General features: G+C 36.3%; 5 protein-coding genes across 5 annotated transcripts; 4 read left to right on the top strand and 1 right to left on the bottom strand.

The window, feature by feature from the left end:
* The first annotated feature begins 4,324 nt into the window (after nucleotides 1-4,324).
* On the top strand, nucleotides 4,325-5,205 carry Hsp23_6 (heat shock protein 23). Its single transcript, XM_011197380.3, has one exon. The coding sequence runs from the start codon at nucleotides 4,479-4,481 to the stop codon at nucleotides 4,989-4,991; it is 513 nt and encodes a 170-aa protein (XP_011195682.2). The 5' UTR covers nucleotides 4,325-4,478; the 3' UTR covers nucleotides 4,992-5,205.
* Nucleotides 5,206-7,614: 2,409 nt separating this feature from the next.
* On the bottom strand, nucleotides 7,615-8,453 carry LOC105220850 (heat shock protein 23-like). The gene has a single exon (XM_011197379.3). It carries the CDS (start codon nucleotides 8,289-8,291, stop codon nucleotides 7,779-7,781), a length of 513 nt encoding a protein of 170 aa, XP_011195681.1. The 5' UTR covers nucleotides 8,292-8,453; the 3' UTR covers nucleotides 7,615-7,778.
* Nucleotides 8,454-12,210: 3,757 nt separating this feature from the next.
* LOC105220849 (heat shock protein 23-like) lies at nucleotides 12,211-12,966 on the top strand. Its single transcript, XM_011197377.3, has one exon. The coding sequence runs from the start codon at nucleotides 12,361-12,363 to the stop codon at nucleotides 12,871-12,873; it is 513 nt and encodes a 170-aa protein (XP_011195679.2). The 5' UTR covers nucleotides 12,211-12,360; the 3' UTR covers nucleotides 12,874-12,966.
* Nucleotides 12,967-15,595: 2,629 nt separating this feature from the next.
* LOC105220852 (heat shock protein 23) lies at nucleotides 15,596-16,364 on the top strand. Its single transcript, XM_029046044.2, has one exon. It carries the CDS (start codon nucleotides 15,722-15,724, stop codon nucleotides 16,232-16,234), a length of 513 nt encoding a protein of 170 aa, XP_028901877.1. The 5' UTR covers nucleotides 15,596-15,721; the 3' UTR covers nucleotides 16,235-16,364.
* A 2,628-nt stretch (nucleotides 16,365-18,992) lies between these two features.
* LOC105220854 (heat shock protein 27) lies at nucleotides 18,993-19,864 on the top strand. Its single transcript, XM_011197382.3, has one exon. The coding sequence runs from the start codon at nucleotides 19,174-19,176 to the stop codon at nucleotides 19,810-19,812; it is 639 nt and encodes a 212-aa protein (XP_011195684.1). The 5' UTR covers nucleotides 18,993-19,173; the 3' UTR covers nucleotides 19,813-19,864.
* The last annotated feature ends 1,424 nt before the right edge of the window (nucleotides 19,865-21,288 follow it).

The following is a 21,288-nucleotide window of genomic DNA, read 5'->3' as shown; positions in this document are numbered from 1 at the left end:
ACAGCCGCACGACAAACGCCGCAAAAAGTATCCCTCATGTGCTGGAACTTTACGCAAAACTTCCAATGCTTTCTATGCTTTTCATTCTGCCATACAACAGCTGAGAGTGTACCTCAGCACAGCTGTTGTTATTGTTGCTATCGTGTAGATGGTGGCGTTCATTGTCAGCGAACCGGTCGTTGTGCCGGCAAATAAAGACAACAACAACACCAGCCGCTGCAGCAGCAGCAACAATGTTACCGGCACGTACAACAATCCATAAAAGCAACAAAAAACAGCTGGTAACCAGACAAGTTAGCCGTAGTAGTGGTTCCAGAAAGCCGGGGGTCCAAGTGTGAAACAGCAGCTTCGTTTAAGGGCAGCGTACGATTTTCACTTCAGCTCCACTGCGCATGTCGCTGAAAAGCAGGCAATCCCTTGGCCCTTTCGGTTTGCATGACCCTTGTAAGCGTTGCTCGTGTTGTAGATACTCGAAACGTAACGTTTTTATACACACTCGTGGAGCGATACCTCGTCACATATGTACATACTGTGACTGTGGGTACACACGATACACGATTTTCTGGAATTGCGTAGCTGTCGGTCGGCTGACATGGTCGGTGCATCGCAGCTGTGTGGAATCGCGTTGACGCTGAGTTCGCCGTTGAGGAACGCATAGACTGGAAGTGCACATAGACATTCAGCTGTTGGCTGCAAAGCACCGGTGAATTTATATATGTATGTACTTATTCGCATGCAGTGCTAAAATATATACATTTTAAAGTAGAGATAGTATCTTTCTTTGAATCGACACAGGCCTATGCACATTGTATACATCTTTACATATTTATTTTTTATGCTTTTCTACATATAATGCTGATTTTTGCTATGGTTTCCACGGTGACTGACTATCTGGTAGTTGCGTTTTATGCGACAAATTCATTCAATCTCACACACGAGCATGGCAGAGGCGGCACTTGGTGCTGGATGTGTGAAAAAAATGATTTTTAATCATGCTTGGTTCTATGTACATATGTAGCTTAAGGCACGATATAATTACATACTTTTTTATGTACAGATGTATGTATGTATGCTTCGTCTGTTTAAAAACGGTTGTAAAACTGGAAATCTGCATAAAGAGGAGAAATGGACAATAAAAAAAACGAACAAACTCACTCAGATTTTCTGGAGAGGTATTCAGATGAACATCCACATACATATATGTATGTATAACAAGTTCAGGCGCAGAATATAGTAGTGTGCAAAATATTAGATACAAGTACATTAGCCGGCTTCTGTTTATCAGATCTATCTTTTATTGTATCGAATCTAACAAACAGCTGGTATAAATCTGGTATAATCATAGACAAACAAGATAGATTACTAAAACATTATACCAGATCATCAGGATAGTTTTTTTTGTTGCTTTTTCATGAATTTTTTTTTTTTTATAAAACTATTACTAAATTTTTAATTCGATCGATAAAATGAAACTCATAAAATATTATTTGAATTATTTATATTAATTATTATTTTTTATCTTTTGAGAGTTCCCTAATTGAATATGTTGATTTAGGGGAGGAGCGATTTAGAAGGGAAAATATTATTTTTGAATTTTGCATATTGATTAAAGTTATCAGGCACTACGGAACATAAATTTGGTTCTGACAGATTCACGTTTAGTTATATTACAGTTTAAACTGCTACAGAACTCAATAAAGGATCACCTGGGATCATCGTCGTGTAGCTTAAAAATATCGTCTAGAGAGGCTGTTCTACATATTGTAGAAAAATGTCTATGGATGGTTTTACTACAGACTTATTTTATAAAGCATGGCAAAAACATCAGAAACCGTAGTTTTCCGAAATAACGAATATTCGTTTTAACGAAAGCCGCTTATAATGAACAAGCAAATTTGTTACATTGAGTACCTTAAATATCGAACATCGGTGATTTGTAAGTACTCTGTTTAACGAACAACATGAAAGAGACATATGAAGAAAGAGGAAAGAATCAAATAAGATCGAAACAGAATTAAAAATAAAACTTGAAAAAATTCAAAAGAGATCTGCAAATTGAAAAAATGTTGAATTTTATAAAAAAAACTTAAAATTATTGATCAGCACGAAATAGAAGTATAAGTGTCAGAATTGGTCCATTTTGAAAGAATTTAGCTGAGTTGAGTTGTTTTGTTATGGTTTTTCATTTTTTAACAAATAATTAATAAAACAATTTATTACACTGCAATTTACGGATATTTAACTCATTTTTATTGAAAAACATACCTCTAAGTGAGTACTCGAATTAACGAAAAATTTTGTACAAATACTGTATTTCTAGTGTGGCATAGCCCTTCTTAAAATCGCCATAATCGGATTAAACTGTTCAAGACCCCAGATATCGACAATGAGGACTTCAGTGCTTGTGGCTATTTTTTTTACCGAAAATATCGGTAAAGCTCTCACATTCTTACATTTGTGCCAAAAATTAGCTAAATCAGGTCAATACTCATATACTGATTTTTAAACTTCCGGTTGAGATAATGTCAAAATTAAGTGAGTGCATAATTTAGGATATGATGTAGCTTGGTGGTGAAAACAGTCCAGTCTCCAACTTCCATATATTATGAATAATTATTTTCGTTTTTCCATGCCGAATTGGGTGAATTGTGTTAATACTGAATAAATTAAACATAATTTATCTATATTTATTTATATCAAACAAATGTATTTTATTTCAGCGATAATATTTATTTATTTTTCGTTTCGAATTAAATAGATACAACCAAATTATTAAAATCGGGATATTAATTTTTATACTCTCGCAACAAAATTGCTACGAGAGTTGTAAGTCCTACGGTTGGTTGTAAGTGCTAAAACTAAACGAGTTAGATATAGTATTATATATATCAAAATGATCTGACGGACAGTCCGTCCGTGCAAGCTGTAACTTGAGTAAAAATTGAGATATATTGATGAAACTTAGAAGACGTATTCTTGGCACCATAAGAAGGTTAAGTTCGAAGATGAAGGGGCATATGTGGATGTCATTTTTTTTAGAAAGTGGGCGTGGACGCGCTCGTAAACTATTAAAGTTCTATCAGTCAAACTTTCTAGAGGCGTTTCTTTTTGGTACTACCTTATACAGTCCAGAAATGGAGGAAATCGGATTATAACCACGCCCACCTCCCATACAAAGGTTATGTTGAAAACTACTAAAAGTGGGATAACTCACTAACGAAAAACGCCAGAAACACTAAATTTTACATAAAAAATGGTAGATGGAAGCTACACTTAGATTTTTTACAAAATGGAAAATGGGCGTGGCATTATGGGTCAAAAATCTCAGGAACTACTTGACCGATTTCAATGAAACTTGGTTTGTAATAGTTTCCTTACATCCCAATGGTATGTTGTGAAAATAGGCCAAATCGCTTCACAACCACGGCAACTTCCTATATACCAGAACTTTGAAGACGATCTGAATCGTTAACTTTACAATATATAAAGGAAGCACTAGTGAAGATATCGATGCAGAACTTTGCACAAATACTACATTTATAGTGTGGAAGCCCCATTCTAAAAATCGCCGAAATCGGACCATAGGTTTTCAAGGCTCCATATATCGAACATGAGGACCACGGTGCTTCTAACCTAATATTTGGGTTTCCAACTTTCAATGGACTTTATACAATATATATGGCGAATATGTGGGTCAAATTGTGTATTATATAATATTAATAAAGTTAAATAAATAAATTGCGAGAGTATAAAATGTTCGGTTACACCCGAACTTAGCCATTCCTTACTTGTTTTTATTTAAATTCATTATAACAATACATATTTTTATATTTCAAATGAATGAAATACGTTTTCATATTTATATATTTCCTAAAAAATATTAGTAATTTATTTAAAAGTCATTCATTTAAAATCAGAAACTTTCCGTTACTTTTACGAGTACGTTCACGTAAATTCTTTGCTATTTAGCAACTCTTATCGCGCATACTCAGAATAATGTAATAATAAATATATACTATATACATGAATTTGTTTATACATTTTACTGAGCGAGAACTCTTTCGCCAGCAAAATACACGCAAACGACAATGAAAAGCTCTATGGATATTGAATTTTCTCGGCGATTCCCGTAGGTTATCGACACTACAACTGGCACGTTCGCCACTCTCTCTCTTAGATACGGCTATATGTAAACACCCCTCTGTTTGCTGTATGTTCTTATCAATTGCCGTAGTTAAGGTAGCAATTGTTATTGTTGTTGTTGTAATCTCTGCCTTTGCGAATTTCTTCGCCAATTTGAGCGAGCGTATAAAAGAGCAAGCGTCTGCCACAAACGACATCAGTTGAACAACAAATCGCAAGAGTTAAACGCGTTGAATAAGCGCTCATCAAAGCAACAACAAAAGCTAACAGCAAATTAAACATATTTAAATCTCGCGCATTTATTGAAAGTGAAAAGTAAATTGAAAGTGAAAAAAATGGCAAATCTACCATTGATCTTGAGCTTGGCCAATGACCTCAGCCGCCTGACACCATTCTACGAACCGGCCTTCTACTCGAGCTGCCCAGCACTGGCTGGTGCACCCGGAAATCAATTGCGTAAATTCGAAAAGGACTTGCCCGTTGCGACTATTGGTAAGGACGGCTTCCAGGCCAGTTTGGATGTGCAGCAATTCAAGCCGAGTGAATTGAGTGTGAAAGTTGTCGATGATCACATCGTGGTTGAAGGTAAACACGAGGAGCGTGAAGATGATCATGGTTATATTTCAAGACACTTTGTGAGACGCTACGCTTTGCCAAAGGGTTTCGATGCCGATAAAGTGGTTTCTACACTCTCATCGGATGGTGTGCTGACTGTACGTGTACCAAAGCCAGCCATCGAGGATAAGTCCAACGAGCGTGTAATACAAATTCAACAAGTTGGTCCCGCACATTTGAATGTGAAGGAAAATCCGAAAGAGGTAACCAGTGAGGAGCAGGCAAGCGCTTAAGCACTCTTTGTTACAACTGGGTGTGCCGCTCAGGGTTGATTTATTCAATTTTTTTCGTTCGAATCGTTTAACTGTTAAATCACTTCAACCAGTATATATACACATACATATGCACTATAAGCAAATAATTGCTGCCAAAAATTGTATTATAAAATTATATTAATTCTAAAAATATACTATAGCATTTAAATAAATCTTAACATTAAAAAATAAACGGTCGTTTTTTATAACATAAAAAATTAAAAAATTCGACGTACATTAGTAATTTCCTGATTTTAGTGGAGTATCGGGATATCATGGTCATTAGGGAAACAAAAATATGGAATGAGGATGGAATATAAAAATATTATTGTTGCCGAGAATTTGCTTTTCTACTCCATTTCACTTACTGATGGAGCTTTTGTAAAGGAACTGGGTTAGGGCTGTAGGCAATATTAGAAATCTGTGAACTTTACCGCATCAGTATTCGAAGTTATATGGCCATAAGAATTAAGATTCTAGGCAATGAGCTGATCTTTAACAGTGTGACATGGCTCAGATGGCTAGAATAATGTTTTTAGATTATACTTTAACTTTAGCTAGGCTGGATAAACCTAGTCATTGAAATGTGTTTCGAATACATACATAGTAGTAAGAAAGGGTGATGGGATATATAAAAATAATATAAATTGGATTTCTTCTCGGGTTTTTAGAAGTCCCTAACTTAAAGATCTTTTGACTACGTAATCATCTAGCGAAAAATGTCGTTGCAACAGCTATCAAATAATGGTACTCATCCGAAATTCAAATTACTACAGATGCAAGGAAGAATCATCATATCATTTTCTACTTCAGAAACCGTCAATTTGTGCTCCGGTTCATCATCTCTTCGTGTTTAAAAATATTTTATAAAATATAATAAGGTTGTTATCGTACATGCATTTAACCGTACATTTCAGCTTTACTGATAAGAAATTGGTTATTTTTAATTAAGGAAATTCTTAGTTTTATACAAATTTAAAAATAAAACGTCGATAACAATACTGTAGCAGGAGTTATTCTAGATTATATTACATTGCAGAAGATTTTACTGTATATAAATACAATATATATACAATATATATATATATATATATATATATTTGGCGTAGGAACCGCTTTAAGCGATTATAGCCGAATCCACCAGAGCGCGCCACTCATTCCTCCTTTTTGCTTTTTGACGCCAACGGGAAACACCAAGTGAAGCCAGGTCACTTTGCATTTGGTCTTTCCACCGGAGTGGAGGTCGTCCTCTTCCGCGGCTTCCTCCAGCGGGTACTGCATCGAATACTTTCAGAGCTGGAGTGTTTTCTTCCATCCGTACAACATGACCTAGCCAGCGTAGCCGCTGTCTTTTTATTCGCTGAACTATGTCAATGTCGTCGTATAAATCGTACAGCTCATCGTTCCATCGTCTGCGGTATTCGCCGTTGCCAATGTTTAGAGGACCATAAATCTTGCGCAAAACCTTTCTCTCGAAAGCCCCAAGAGTCGTCTCATCGGATGTTGTCATCGTCCACGCTTCTGCACCATAAAGCAGGACGGGAATGATGAGCGACTTGTAGAGTTTGATTTTTGTTCGTCGAGAGAGGACTTTACTTTGCAATTGCCTTCTCAGTCCAAAGTAACACCTGTTGGCAAGAGTGATTCTTCGTTGGATTTCAAGGCTGACATTGTTGGAGTTCTTAACGCTGGTTCCCAAGTAGACGAAACTATCTACTACTTCAAAGTTATGACTGTCAACAGTGACGTGGGAGCCAAGACGCGAGTGCGCTGACTGTTTGTTTGATGACAGGAGATATTTCGTCTTGTCCTCATTCACCACCAGACCCATACGCTTCGCTTCTTTATCTAGTCTGGAAAAAGCAGAACTAACGGCGCGGTTGTTGGTTCCGATGATATCAATATCATCGGCATACGCCAGGAGCTGTACACTCTTGTAGAAGATTGTACCCTCTCTATTTAGCTCTGCAGCTCGTATAATTTTTTCCAGCAATAGATTGAAGAAGTCGCACGATAGTGAGTCACCCTGTCTGAAGCCTCGTTTGGTATCGAACGGCTCGGAGAGGTCCTTCCCGATCCTTTGGTGTTGCTCAACGTCAGCTTACATAGCCGTATTAGTTTTGCAGGGATACCAAATTCAGACATCGCGGCATAAAGGCAGCTCCTTTTCGTGCTATCGAAGGCAGCTTTAAAATCGATAAAAAGATGGCGAGTATCGATTCTTCTCTCTCGGGTCTTTTCCAAGATCATGCGCCAAGGTGAATATCTGTCTGTTTAAACAATACACTTCTTAAATTCGTTGCTGAGTGAATGGCAGTTAATGAAAATTCTGCAATTTCTCTCTTTCTTCATGTTTTTATTCGACCATATTTCGTATAGAAACGTAGCTCGGGACTCATATAATCAACATCGGCTTTATTCGACTTCCTTTAATAAATTCGAAGGACTTCAAAGAAAGCTTCCTTCATGAAATTAACCTTCTTTTCCGGTATTTGGTAACTTCGTTTTTTATTTAAAATATTTCAAAATCTGTCAAAGCTTCAACAGACTTGTTTACCTACAGTGAAAGTAAAGCTCCAAAACGAACGTAATTAAAAGACAGTTCTTTTAATTAATAACAGTTATTTTATTTGTAATTAAGTTTTGAAATTAATTTAAAACTTAAATGACAAACAGACTATTTTCTCCTCAAAATAAAATAATTTAGAAATGAAACGAATGAATACTTTTTACAAATGCTTATAAATGAATTAAATTATATAAAATTCACGCTTTAGCTTGTTCTTCTTTGCTAGTCTCCTCAGGATTTTCCTTCACATTCAAATGCGCTGGTCCAGTTTGTTGAATTTGGATGACACGCTCGTTGGACTTGTCTTCGATAGCCGGTTTTGGTACACTAACTGTTAAGACACCATCCGAAGACAATGTGGAAACCACTTTATCAGCTTCGAAACCCTTTGGCAAAGCGTAACGTCTCACAAAGTGTCGTGCGATGTAACCATGATCATCTTCACGCTCCTCATGCTTGCCCTCGACCACGATGTGATCATCGACCACTTTCACAGTCAACTCACTGGGCTTGAACTGCTGCACATCCATACTGGCCTGGAAACCATCCTTTCCCACAGTGGCTAGTGGTAAATCCTTCTCCAATTTACGTAAACGGCCGCTGGGTGAAGTAGTGATTGCGGGCCAACGTGTGTAGAACACCGGTTCGTAGAATGGTGTCAAACGGCTCAAGTCATCAGCCAAACTCAAGATCAATGGTAGAGACGACATTTTTATTACTTTTTTATTCAGTTTATTCAATTCTCACAAGAAAATTTATGAAAAAGTTTTTTACTTTGTTCTTAGTGAACGTTTAGTTTTAGTTTTATTTTTTGTTGCGCTTGTTCAACGCTTTTTGATTTGTTGCAGTTTGAAATTGAACTATGCCGCTCATCGCGAGTGCCACCGGTATTTATACTCACAGCTGGCGAAGCAACCATTCTGAGGTGGTGAGAGATAATGGCAAGAGCTACGATACTGAGTACAGCTCACCCTGTTATTGTTTTCAGGCGTATATGTACATTTGAGCAAATACCTTCATTCTTTTTTTACTATATGCATGCGTAGGTACATACATAGATATAGTTCGTATAGGGTTTGTTTGGCAAATGATAGGCCGAAATTTCGGCTTCCAGAATTTGCTTGAAAGTTCTTATCCATTATTTTATGTGTCAATATACATATGTCAGTTTATATGTGTATCCATTTCGTATATATGTATTTATGTATGTAGGTACATAAATGATACTGATTTAATGGGTTCTTATGTGCCTACATAAAAGTTCTGTGTTGATAAACTTTATCTGTAGGCATAAAGACCTACACTACATATTTGTTTATGTATACTGTTTTTTTTTTTGTATTTATATACATACGTACTTATGTAAATACATATATACTTTTGTTTCTGATTGATGAAGTTTCTAGAGATGGTTATACGTATGTATGTATGTACATATCTATATGGAGAATAATATGTAACTTTTATATATAAGTATATATTGTTCTATTATGTAAGTTAAGTAAAATATAGTATGTACATACATATTTACCATAAAGTCAATACAGATGTGGGTTTGTTCTCGAACTTTCTCAGAAAAAAATATAATTTTAAGAAGATTTTATTTTTCGTTCAAATGTATTAGACTTCGATATACCATACATATTAGGGGGCCCTTAAAATTATTCGAATAACCTGCAAACCGATTATTCGAATATCCGGTTTGTAACCGTTCGTATGAATATTAACAGATTAACTGAATATTAACTATTCGACTCGTCGTAACTTTTATTTGGCGAAATTATAAATCCATTGCCAACTTAATTAATATTTATAGTACTTAACATGTTTATCATATTCAACGTTGGAATAAGTTATGGTTCTAGATCATTCATTTCTGGCATTATTATGCTGATCCACTTATTCCCGCTGCTGATATCAGTATCTATAGTTTTATTGAGTTTACAGTTATTATGGGAGGTATAGACCAATTTTATCGATTTTTGGACATTGAACCATATTGTGATCAAGAAAACAAGCACATTTAATCTTACTTCATTTGACCTAAATATATGGTAAACGATTCTCTTAATCCATATATGAGGCTTAAAAGGGATTACCGCCCTATTGAATGTGAGTTGCGACATTTCTGAGGATTAACTGTACTACGTGAATTTCATGAGAACGTTCGAGAATAGCTAACTTATATATAAGATATTCAAAAGTTGGGGCTAATTTCAATTTTTTATCTGATCCATAGTATATACATTCATACATATATCCTCCAATATACCTCAGCCAAATAATTATATGTGCATGAACTTTTTGCAAAAAAAAATTAAAGATTACAAAATTGCAAAATATTTCTGAGCATGCAGGTTTGTTATTATTAATGTATACGATATAAAAAACAAAAAATTAACAAATTTCAAAATATTTTTTAAACTATAAAACAGAATTGAAGTTTAGGCTAATAGTAAATATTTATATGTGCATTTTACTTTTTTTACCAGTAAAGCCTATACATTTGAGTTTAACTGAAATAAATGTTTATTTTCATAGTCAGTAGAATTGTACTTATATTTTAAAACTAAATTAAGCCGCTTAATCCGAGAATTAACTACTGACTGTAGAAAAGTTATGTAAATATTGGCAAATTCTTGCTTTATGGCTAATTTAAGGTGACGTACTGTCTCAAACTGCTTTTTGTTTTGGAAAACAGAAGCAGAGAGGTTCATCCAGAGATCCTTAATAGGATTTAGGTTCGAACTCAATGCTGCACATTGTAATACCGGAATTTTTGCGGTCGTTAAAGATGTTCTTCGTGTGGATTGAAGGCGTTCTCCTTTATATGTCATAAATATTGCCAGCAAATTTTATTAACTCGCTGTCCAAAAGATCTATATTGATATTAGCATTCATTTGAGTGAATATAAAACATGTAGATAGCTTTCCACAACAGCAAAATGCAGCCCACGAAATCAAGGTACCGCTTCCAAAACATATGTAGCTTGTAGTAGGACCGCCGTTCCTGGTGCGAATCTCTCCATTATTTCTTGCAATGACCTGGGCCGACCAAATTTATTTTTTTTTTTCGTCACTAAAGACTGTATTCTATCACTCATCGGCACAGACTTGGTATTTATTTGCAAACCTCAAATGTACTTTATTGTGTCTTTCTTTAGCGTTGGTTTAGGTGCCATGGAGGTGTTTTACAGAAACTGATTTTTATGTATAATTGGAAAAATTATATTTATTGTGATTTTCTGTCTTAACTAGATCCATATTTGATCGCTACTTGTCAAGTCCACAACTACTAGCCGTCGAATCATCCTTTCGCACCGCTCATCAATATTGTTTTTCGTCCGCTGCGTCGCACTATACCATAATTAGAGGGGTTTTTAGGGTTTTGGTCTAGAGCCATGTTGGAACCGCTTTCATGCATTCCTATGATTATTACTTGTTCCTCGGCTGATAAACTAGTACTACGAGGCATTTTAGGCTTAAAGTTAAATAAATGTAATCAAATTTTTAATAATTCATTAAGTTAATGCACCTACAATAATTTTGAAAACAAATTTTAGCAAAAAAAGTTTTTGCTGCGACACTATCAGTAAGAAAGCTCCGCTAAACTGATTTTGCACATATAAATATTTTCTATGCAATACCCAATTCACAAGCACATTCTTAATGTAACTGTACAACGAACGAGAAAAGTATTCAGCAATTTTCGTTGCATAGTAACGGTAACATATCAACCTTTTATTCCACATTTACCGAAATCCAAAAATTAACAGTAAATAAGAAATATAAACAAAAGCAGAAATGCACATATAATTATTTGACTGGAGTACTTAACTTTATGTTTCTGGTGTAATTATGTAATGAGTTTTTGCACTTTTAGAAGTTTTGATAACCTGACTGCTGTCTGTTTTACATTAATTGATAACTGAAAGCAACTTAATTGAATTTGAATAAAAATTCGCGAGCAATATTTTACATACATACATACATAAATGTACATATATTGAACATCTGTACCATGGTTCTATTTTTGACTTATGACACATCATTTATAATTTTTGCACAGTAATGTCTCTGTTAAACTGATAAGCAATCGTGTGTCTGGTAGTACATTTCCATTGCTTTCAATTCAGTTCATTGCATATAATATATAATATTTTATAAATAAAGTATTCATATACCATTTAACAATAGCTGACGAGCAGAACAGAAATCCAGAACACTCCCGATTATTCTACATTTCCGATTGGAACTTAAAAAATGTGGCAGAAAGAATAAGAAAGAAATTATTAACATGGGCATACGAGTGTAAACAATGAATAGACATAAGGCATAAGAATAATATGAACACAACTATTAAATGCCCAACATACAGGGGTTGTGTTTGTCCGCTATGTACCTTAAAGCAACACTCTGCTAATTTTGTGCGTTAACCTTTTGTACTTAAAGAAATTTCTTGAAACACTCTCTTTATCAACAAGCATGCATTTTTAACAATTAAGTGAGAGTAAAAATATATACTGTGAGTACGTTTATATGTGTATACACAAACATACACAACGCAGCACATATCGGAATGTTTTCTCCGCCAGCTGTGAGTATAAATACCGGTGGCACTCGCGATGAGCGGCATAGTTCAATTTCAAACTGCAACAAATCAAAAAGCGTTGAACAAGCGCAAAACAAACAAAATCAAACTTTTACTAAAAACAAAGTGAAAAAACTTTTTCATAAATTTTCTTGTGAGAACTGAATAAATTGAATACAAAAGTAGCAATGTCGTCTCTACCATTGATCTTGAGTTTGGCTGATGACTTGAGCCGCTTGACACCATTCTACGAGCCGGTGTTCTACACACGTTGGCCCGCAATCACTACTTCACCCAGCGGCCGTTTACGTAAATTGGAGAAGGATTTACCACTAGCCACTGTGGGAAAGGATGGTTTCCAAGCTAGCATGGATGTGCAACAGTTCAAGCCGAGTGAGTTGACTGTGAAAGTAGTCGATGATCACATTGTGGTCGAGGGCAAGCATGAGGAGCGTGAAGATGATCATGGTTACATCGCACGACACTTTGTAAGACGCTACGCTTTGCCAAAGGGATTCGAGGCCGATAAAGTTGTTTCCACATTGTCTTCGGATGGTGTCTTAACAGTTAGTGTGCCAAAACCGGCCATTGAAGATAAGTCCAATGAGCGTGTCATCCAAATTCAACAAACTGGACCAGCGCACTTGAATGTGAAGGAAAATCCCGAGGAGACTAGCAAAGAAGAGAAAGCAAAATTGTAGAGTCTTGTTTCCATATTGTTTGCATTATTAAGAGAAGAAAAGTCTGTTTATAATTTAAGTTTGTAAATAAATTTGATTTTAGAATTTGAAAAATATGCCTTTCTTTAATTGTTCTCAGTGAGGATCAGATAGTTAGTTTTGGGTGATGGTTCCGCTATCTTTTTAGTTTGAGTTTGCCAGGTTCTGGCTATATGAGTGATATTTCGGTTGTTAATTCAATGGCAACTAAAATTGGGAAATGTTGTGCAATTAGCAATCTTGGTCCGGTTTATAATATCATGTGGTACATAGAGTTTTCTCGGTTTAAAGTACGCCATATTTACTAAGAAGTCTGCTGTCGAGGGTCGGCAGTATAAAAGTAGCTCGGTTGAACTAAGTGAAACACCTAAACCCCGGCTGCAGAAATGAAATGAATGAGATCCACCTTGGTTTTTGGAAGTAAATGTCTAACATTAAATACTTATACTACAATATAAAGATAGGCATCTGATATGTCTGCAGTAAGACTTCAATCGTTGTAACCACATTCTATTGGATTCGAAAAACCCCAAATGTCGGGAAGAGAAGTTCCTTTTGCATTTGCTTTAGGAATGTTGCTGTAATTTGATTTAGTGAAAGAGCGTGAACAACTTTTCTAGAACAAAGACAAAGTGAGAACACATAATTCCATTTTCTCTCTCAACTGCACTCTCCAGCCAGTAACTCCTAAGGATACTGGAATTAAATTAGAAAAGAAATGATGGTATTTTTTAGTTAGACCTTTTTTCTTCTCCTTTGTAACGGAGGTGTGGATATAATCCTTGTAGCTTCGTTGTAGTTTTAGAATGTTCTTGATTTTTTCTAATTTTAATTTTACTATGAAAAGAATAAATCGAGTTTGTTGCTTAAGTCTTTTGTTTTATTAAAAGGAGAGTATTCTCATGCCAAACTGTGCTCTGCATCGCCAAAATTAAAACGAATTGTTAGATATGCTCTCTCGTACAGAGAAATTCTTGCAAATATTTGATTACCGACAAAAATCGAGAAGTATTGCGGACAGGTGATTTATTATAAACAGTTGGAGAAAAGAAAGTAAAACAATGTGTACAAAGAAGAACCTTCTAAAAGTCTCTGCTCTAATTTGTTCTAGAGTTAGATTTACAGCTTTATATATAATTAATTACAATTTTTAGCTCTGAAGCCGAAGATTTATTTGTCCTTACTTTCCTAAAACCGAATAAGAAGACAATGGACCCAATCCGGTGCGTAAAACCATCAATTAGTTGGGAAGAATTTTGAGATTGAACTGCCAGTAAAGGGGCTCTTCAACAGATCATATGACAACTTTTGTTGGGGAATGGTAATATGGTAATAGGAATGCGGATGACCAATAAAGATGAGCACTCCTTAGGAGCGTTCGATAGAAAAGTCCTCCGAAAAATTTATGGCCCGCTACGCGTAGGCGGGTTCGTTGGAATGACGAGCTGTATGAGCTCTTCGGGGATATAGACATAGTGCGGCTCATAAAAATACAGCGGTTGCGCTGACTTGGACATATCGCCCGAATGGAAGAAAACACTTCAGCACGAAAAATGTACGACACGGTACCCACTGGCGGCCGACGAAGAAAAGGACGACCGAAACTCGGATGGAAGGATCATGTGGATGTGCACCTGACGAAGCTTGAATTTCCCGTCTAGCGCAATACAGAGACGATAGGCGAAGGCTTATGGATGCGGTCATAACCGACACCCGGTTGTAGTGCCAATGGACGATGATGGATAAACCAGCTACCAGTGGCCAGTTGGCCCAAGGTCAAATAATTATTCATTGATTCTCCCGTCTCGAGGAAAATTTAAAGCAAAATACATATATAAAAGCAGATGATTATGTGTTTTTTTTAATTATTCTTTTCCTTCTCAAAATGATACAATCCCAGCTGTATACAAAAATTCAGCTATTCGCCAGACCTTGCCAGATTTTACCAGAAAACCAGCCGTGCGGCAAATGAGTGTACTTATAAGAAAGTAAATAACATTCTCTCTCTCTCTCATTCAAAAGTAGCAATATTATCCCTCTTCAACCCCGATGAAAAGTAACAGCTGTAGTTTGTTGACAAACAAAACAAAAGCCAAGCATAACAGAAATTCCTCCACCAAATTTGATTTTCAAATGAGTTTTCTAACAACGTGAGAGTCATAATTTACCCGCTCATTTTTTTATTTTTTTTTTCATTTCAATTATACTCGAAATACTTTTGGCTAAATACTGATGAGTTCTGGAAAAATCTTGAAACCAACAAGAACCGTATTGAATAGTTATAGTATATGAGTATATTGTAAAAAAAAATAATTATATTTAAGTACTCATTAAGGTGATGAGTAATGTTGAGCTAAATATAATTTTAATGTCTCTCGAATGCTAATTTTGCAATGACAATGTCCAGTGTATTTTTGTTGTATGCATCATTTGTCTCATTAAACTAACTGTATGCCTATTTGTTGCCGCCTAATGTTTAGGTAAACAAATAAAAAAACTCACCTAATTTTGTACATTAACCTTTTGTGTTTGTCGAAATTTCGTGAAGTCGAACATTCTGGCCAAACAAACTGTATCAAAGAGCGCGCATTCATCAATTGAGAGAGTGAAGACACGTATGTACTTTGATAACGGCGCTATAATCGCTCAGCGCGCCGGTACGGTAGCTCCGCCAGCTGTGGGTATAAATATCGGCACCACTCGCGATGAGCGGCATAGTTCAATTTCAAACAGCAACAAATCAAAAAGCGTTGAACAAGCGCAAAGCAAACAAAATCTAAAACAAACTTTTACTAAAAGCAAAGTGAATAAACTGAATACAAAAGTAAAAATGTCGTCTCTACCATTGATCCTGAGTTTGGCTGATGACATGAGCCGCTTGACACCATTCTACGAACCGGTGTTTTACACTCACTGGCCCGCCGTCACAACTACACCCAGCGGCCGTTTGCGCAAATTTGAGAAAGATCTACCGCTAGCCACTGTGGGTAAGGATGGCTTCCAGGCTAGCATGGATGTGCAGCAGTTCAAGCCGAGTGAATTGAGTGTCAAGGTGGTCGATGATCACATCGTGGTCGAGGGTAAACACGAGGAGCGTGAAGATGACCATGGTTATATCTCAAGACACTTTGTGAGACGCTACGCTTTGCCAAAGGGATTCCAGGCTGATAAAGTGGTCTCCACATTGTCTTCAGATGGTGTCTTAACTGTACATGCGCCAAAGCCGGCCATCGAGGATAAGTCCAATGAGCGTGTGATACAAATTCAACAAACTGGACCAGCTCACTTAAATGTGAAAGAGAATCCCAAAGAAATTACCAAAGAAGAGAAGCCTAAAGCTTAACTGATAAACCATTTTCTTATTTCATACAATTTTATGTTCAGTATTTCTAAGTGTTAATTAATTCCTAGGAGAAGAAAAGTCTGTTTGTAATTTAAATTTGAAAATAAATTCACTTTAAAACAAGAAATAATTTCATTTTTTATTAATTAGCAGCGTAAGAAATAATGTTAGGCTTGGTAACGGTGCTCAGGTACATGGATAGCAGTTCTGCTTGGTTATTTTGTGTTTCAAGTAAATGGCGGTTGTGTGAGGACGAAAGTAGAGACGTTCAGCGCTTATAAAACAAATTTGCTTGGCATTTAGAAAAATATTTGCACATTAGGGTGTGGTGATTTTTTTAAAATTCATGGACGAACTTGGTTGAAAGTTCGTCCTAGAAAAGTGGGCTAAAGTCAGGTGAAATATGTATAAAAATATGTTTACTTTTGTAAAAGTATAATTTAATTATTGTGTTTTTGAAACTTTCATAATTCCTTAGGTGTCACGTAGTTGCCAAGATCTTTACTTTTAAGGTATTCCAAGAACAAATGTTCTTTATGGAGATAAGTCTGGCTAAGTATTGAAGAGTTTTTGTCGAGATTTTGGATCGTAATATTTCGCCGAACATTTTGGATCATTGAAGATTATTTTGGGTCTCTGCGATATTCCGGAAACTAGTTTGTTTTTTGTAAATAATGTTTTCTAAAGATGTTCTGTGGACTTTTAAGTAGGACTCTATACACTATCTATGAGTTTATTACCCCGTGAATACCTGAGCCAGCGATTATTTCATTAACTTTTTTGTACATATGTATGGCTATGTAGATGCTTATAACGTATTTATATACATATGTACATATGTATGCATGTATGTAGATATGCATATTCTAAAACGCTTGGAAAATTTGGTGAAATTTCGAAATTTCCAGAATTTCTACCTAACAAGTTCTATGTATGAACATACATATGTACATATTACAATATGAGCAACAATCAGAATTACAAGCAATCATATATACTTAAGTAACGGGTGATTTTTTTGAGGTTAGGATTTTCATGCATTAGTATTTGACAGATCACGTGGGATTTCAGACATGGTGTCAAAGAGAAAGATGCTCAGTATGCTCTGACATTTCATCATGAATAGACTTACTAACGAGCAACGCTTGCAAATCATTGAATTTTATTACCAAAATCAGTGTTCGGTTCGAAATGTGTTTATCGACAAATTTTGTTCAGCGATGAGGCTCATTTCTGGTTGAATGGCTACGTAAATAAGCAAAATTGCCGCATTTGGGGTGAAGAGCAACCAGAAGCCGTTCAAGAACTGCCCATGCATCCCGAAAAATGCACTGTTTGGTGTGGTTTGTACGCTGGTGGAATCATTGGACCGTATTTTTTCAAAGATGCTGTTGGACGCAACGTTACGGTGAATGGCGATCGCTATCGTTCGATGCTAACAAACTTTTTGTTGCCAAAAATGGAAGAACTGAACTTGGTTGACATGTGGTTTCAACAAGATGGCGCTACATGCCACACAGCTCGCGATTCTATGGCCATTTTGAGGGAAAACTTCGGAGAACAATTCATCTCAAGAAATGGACCCGTAAGTTGGCCACCAAGATCATGCGATTTAACGCCTTTAGACTATTTTTTGTGGGGCTACGTCAAGTCTAAAGTCTACAGAAATAAGCCAGCAACTATTCCAGCTTTGGAAGACAACATTTCCGAAGAAATTCGGGCTATTCCGGCCGAAATGCTCGAAAAAGTTGCCCAAAATTGGACTTTCCGAATGGACCACCTAAGACGCAGCCGCGGTCAACATTTAAATGAAATTATCTTCAAAAAGTAAATGTCATGAACCAATCTAACGTTTCAAATAAAGAACCGATGAGATTTTGCAAATTTTATGCGTTTTTTTTTTTTTTAAAAAGTTATCAAGCTCTTAAAAAATCACCCTTTACATATGTACCTCTGTATATATATATATGTATGTATCTTGTTCTATAGGCCCAGTTGTCTAATTGCAGCCCCTTTTGATGCCAATCCCGGGGTAACATTGTGCGTACGTGACCGATAGCACAGATACGCATTTGTATCTTAATTTGCCGAAAAGTTTGTGCCGCCAAAATGGAAATAAAAAAGTTCATCCACATTTGTAGGTACATATGTACATATATACATAAATAAGTTCCGGTAATTCTCTTAAATACACTGCTGAGAAACTCTCACCAGAAGAAAGTAAATAAATAAATAATTGATGTGAGGCTGTTTCTTGTATTTTATGTATGGACATATGTACATACATGTATAAATATTGTGTTGATTAAATGTTGTTGTTTAGATTTTATATTCCTATTTTTCATATTTTCATAAAAATATTTTTATATATTTTTTTGATTGAATTCTAGTACATTCTGGTAAAATCAGAGCTTCTGTTTATTTATCTTATTTTCATACCTACATACCATTGTTTATCACAAAAAGCCGGTAAATAATATTTACAAAGAGAACGCTAAAAGTCAAGAGCAAAGAGTAAGATACTCTCTTTCATACACAAATAACATCTAATTGGCTATTTGCTCTTTTGTTTGCAATACAACTCTCACAAACGCTCAGTGCTCATGCGCAAAGAGTTTTGCTTTCGCACTCAAAGAAATTTTTTGTGACACACACAATTGGAAAAATGTAGAAAAGTATAGAAAACTGGAGAAACTTCGCCGCGGCGCTGACTAATGCGCTCTTTCGTTCGTCAGCGAGTATAAAAGCAACGGTAGTTCCTCGTTCCCCTCAGTTGAAAATAAAAATTCAAAGAGTAAATTTGCTTACAGCAAAGCGAACTGTGAAAACCAAAAAGTCTTTAACAACTTTTTTGCGTTGAATTTAATAAAAAGTGTTGAATTTTAATATTTTTGCTTGAGTTTTTGAGAAAAAAAAAGAAAAATCAAATCAAAGAAAAAATGGCAATTGTTCCACTACTAGCAAACCTGGCACGTGAACTCGACACCGAGTATAGAGATTTGGAACACTCTTGGGATGATGATTTCGGCTTCGGTATACATCCAATGGAGATTTTCCGTCCGGTGCGTCATGGCCATTCGTTGATGCTACATCCGCGACGTCGCCATTATCCATACGATCGTTCACAAGTGTTGGCACGTCGTGCCGCACGTTTGGGCAAGGAGACGGGTGATTGTACATCGTTAATACCCACAGTCGGCAAAGATGGCTTCCAGGTGTGCATGGATGTGTCGCAGTTTAAGCCCAACGAGTTGACCGTTAAAACTGTAGACAAGACGGTGATTGTGGAGGGTAAACATGAGGAACGTGAAGATGATCATGGCATGATACAACGCCATTTCATACGCAAATACACACTGCCAAAAGATTACGATCCAAAAGATGTGGTGTCTACAATTTCATCGGATGGTGTACTCACTGTGAAGGCACCACCACCACCAAGCAAGGCTATTAAAGCGAATGAACGCATCGTACAGATACAACAGACCGGGCCGGCCCATTTGAGCGTAAAAGCACCGGAGGAAGCCAGCAGCGATGGCAAGGCGAAAGAGAATTGCGATAAGAAGTCTGCAAAATGAGTGAATGCCTATGTACAGAAGAAGTTGCGTTGTAAAAGAACAACGTGAAAAATTCATCGTTTCACACTTTATCCTCATCATTTTTGACCATTGTCACTCATTTAGTTTAAGTCAACTGAAATCATTTCCATTACTTAAGTAAGCATTTAATGTTCCAGTATTTTATTTTAAACAAAATGGCGTAATTTTTTATTTTGTGTTGTTAAATTACAAAATATTCGGTGACTACTGTGTAGTAAATACTATGAGAAGCACTCGTTTGTAACCGATATTTGTTTATCAAATAAATAAGTACTTTCTACGTTTAAAAAAAAAAAAAATGAAAACAAAAATTGTTTTATATTTTATTTGTGCGGAAATTGAAGGAAATGTTCCTCTTTTCTTGAAAAATTGAGGGTTTCAGGGGAGTCGCATTTGACTCATTGTTACTTTTCTTATTTCATAAGGGTCGTGTAATGGTTCAGCAACTGCATCTTCTTTGGCTCCTTATATGCTCCTTATTCAAAAATTCTTCTGAATGTCGCCGAAATTTTTTTTTTTAATTTCGAACGCATTTCGGACTCGTTTTCTTGTTCGAGATGTAAAATCTACATTACAGACTCACATTTTTGAGAAAAAGTATTAACCCAAAGCTTCTATGCGCTGTGATCTGTGGACATCACCCCTATCTTTGTGTTCCGATCATGTGGAAACAGCTCGTTACCTAGGCGTCCCGTTAGATGACCACGATAACAACTAAATTTATGCTTTCCTTTTAATTCAGGGTCTGGATAATCGTTACAACAACAAGTTTGTGGTCAATGCAAAAACTGTTTCCGAGGGGAATTCTTCGGGCGTCGCCTAGTTCCAGAGACCACAATGTGGACTTTATAACCCGCCAATTGTCTTGTATGAAAGGTGCTTTTCTTTGTTTGCGATCGTGTACAGCTGAATATTTACTTCCGAGTATTTTGGGGTTTTCGCGGTCGGTGTTTCGACGTCATTGTAAGGTTGAGATCGTGGGGATATAGAAGAGATGTTTAGAGGACTGCACCACGACCTGTGGTCTATTGTGCCCTACCTAAGTCTACAATAACTCCATCAGACCCAACACTCTTACAAATTCAAGAATGGTACTGGGAGTGTGGGATTCGATGCGTTCCTCAGTTGGGTTGCTGGGACCAAATAATTTACTCATACTCCTATGAAGTACTACACATTCTAAGAGCAGATGTATGGGAGTTTCAGCCTTCAAGTTACAGAAGCGTCACGTTTCTGATGAGACTATGTTCAGTTTGTATAGGTGATTCTTGAGCTTACAGTGGCCTGTATATAGTCCACCCAAGACTCTTAGTTTATTTCTAGGGAGGTTTATTACACACTTAAATCTTCTGGTGTTATATCCTCCCATAAGGCGTTTTGCTTGGCGTAGTGCCTTTTCCTATCTATCCATAGCTCATTCGGGAGCACCTCCCTAATTGTGTGGGGCCCCACTGC

This window comes from Zeugodacus cucurbitae, chromosome 4 (genome assembly GCF_028554725.1).
Source record: "Zeugodacus cucurbitae isolate PBARC_wt_2022May chromosome 4, idZeuCucr1.2, whole genome shotgun sequence".
NCBI classification, from domain to species: domain Eukaryota; kingdom Metazoa; phylum Arthropoda; class Insecta; order Diptera; family Tephritidae; genus Zeugodacus; species Zeugodacus cucurbitae.
Note: the sequence above shows the minus strand (reverse complement) of the source record. Positions and strands in the feature narration are given on the sequence as shown.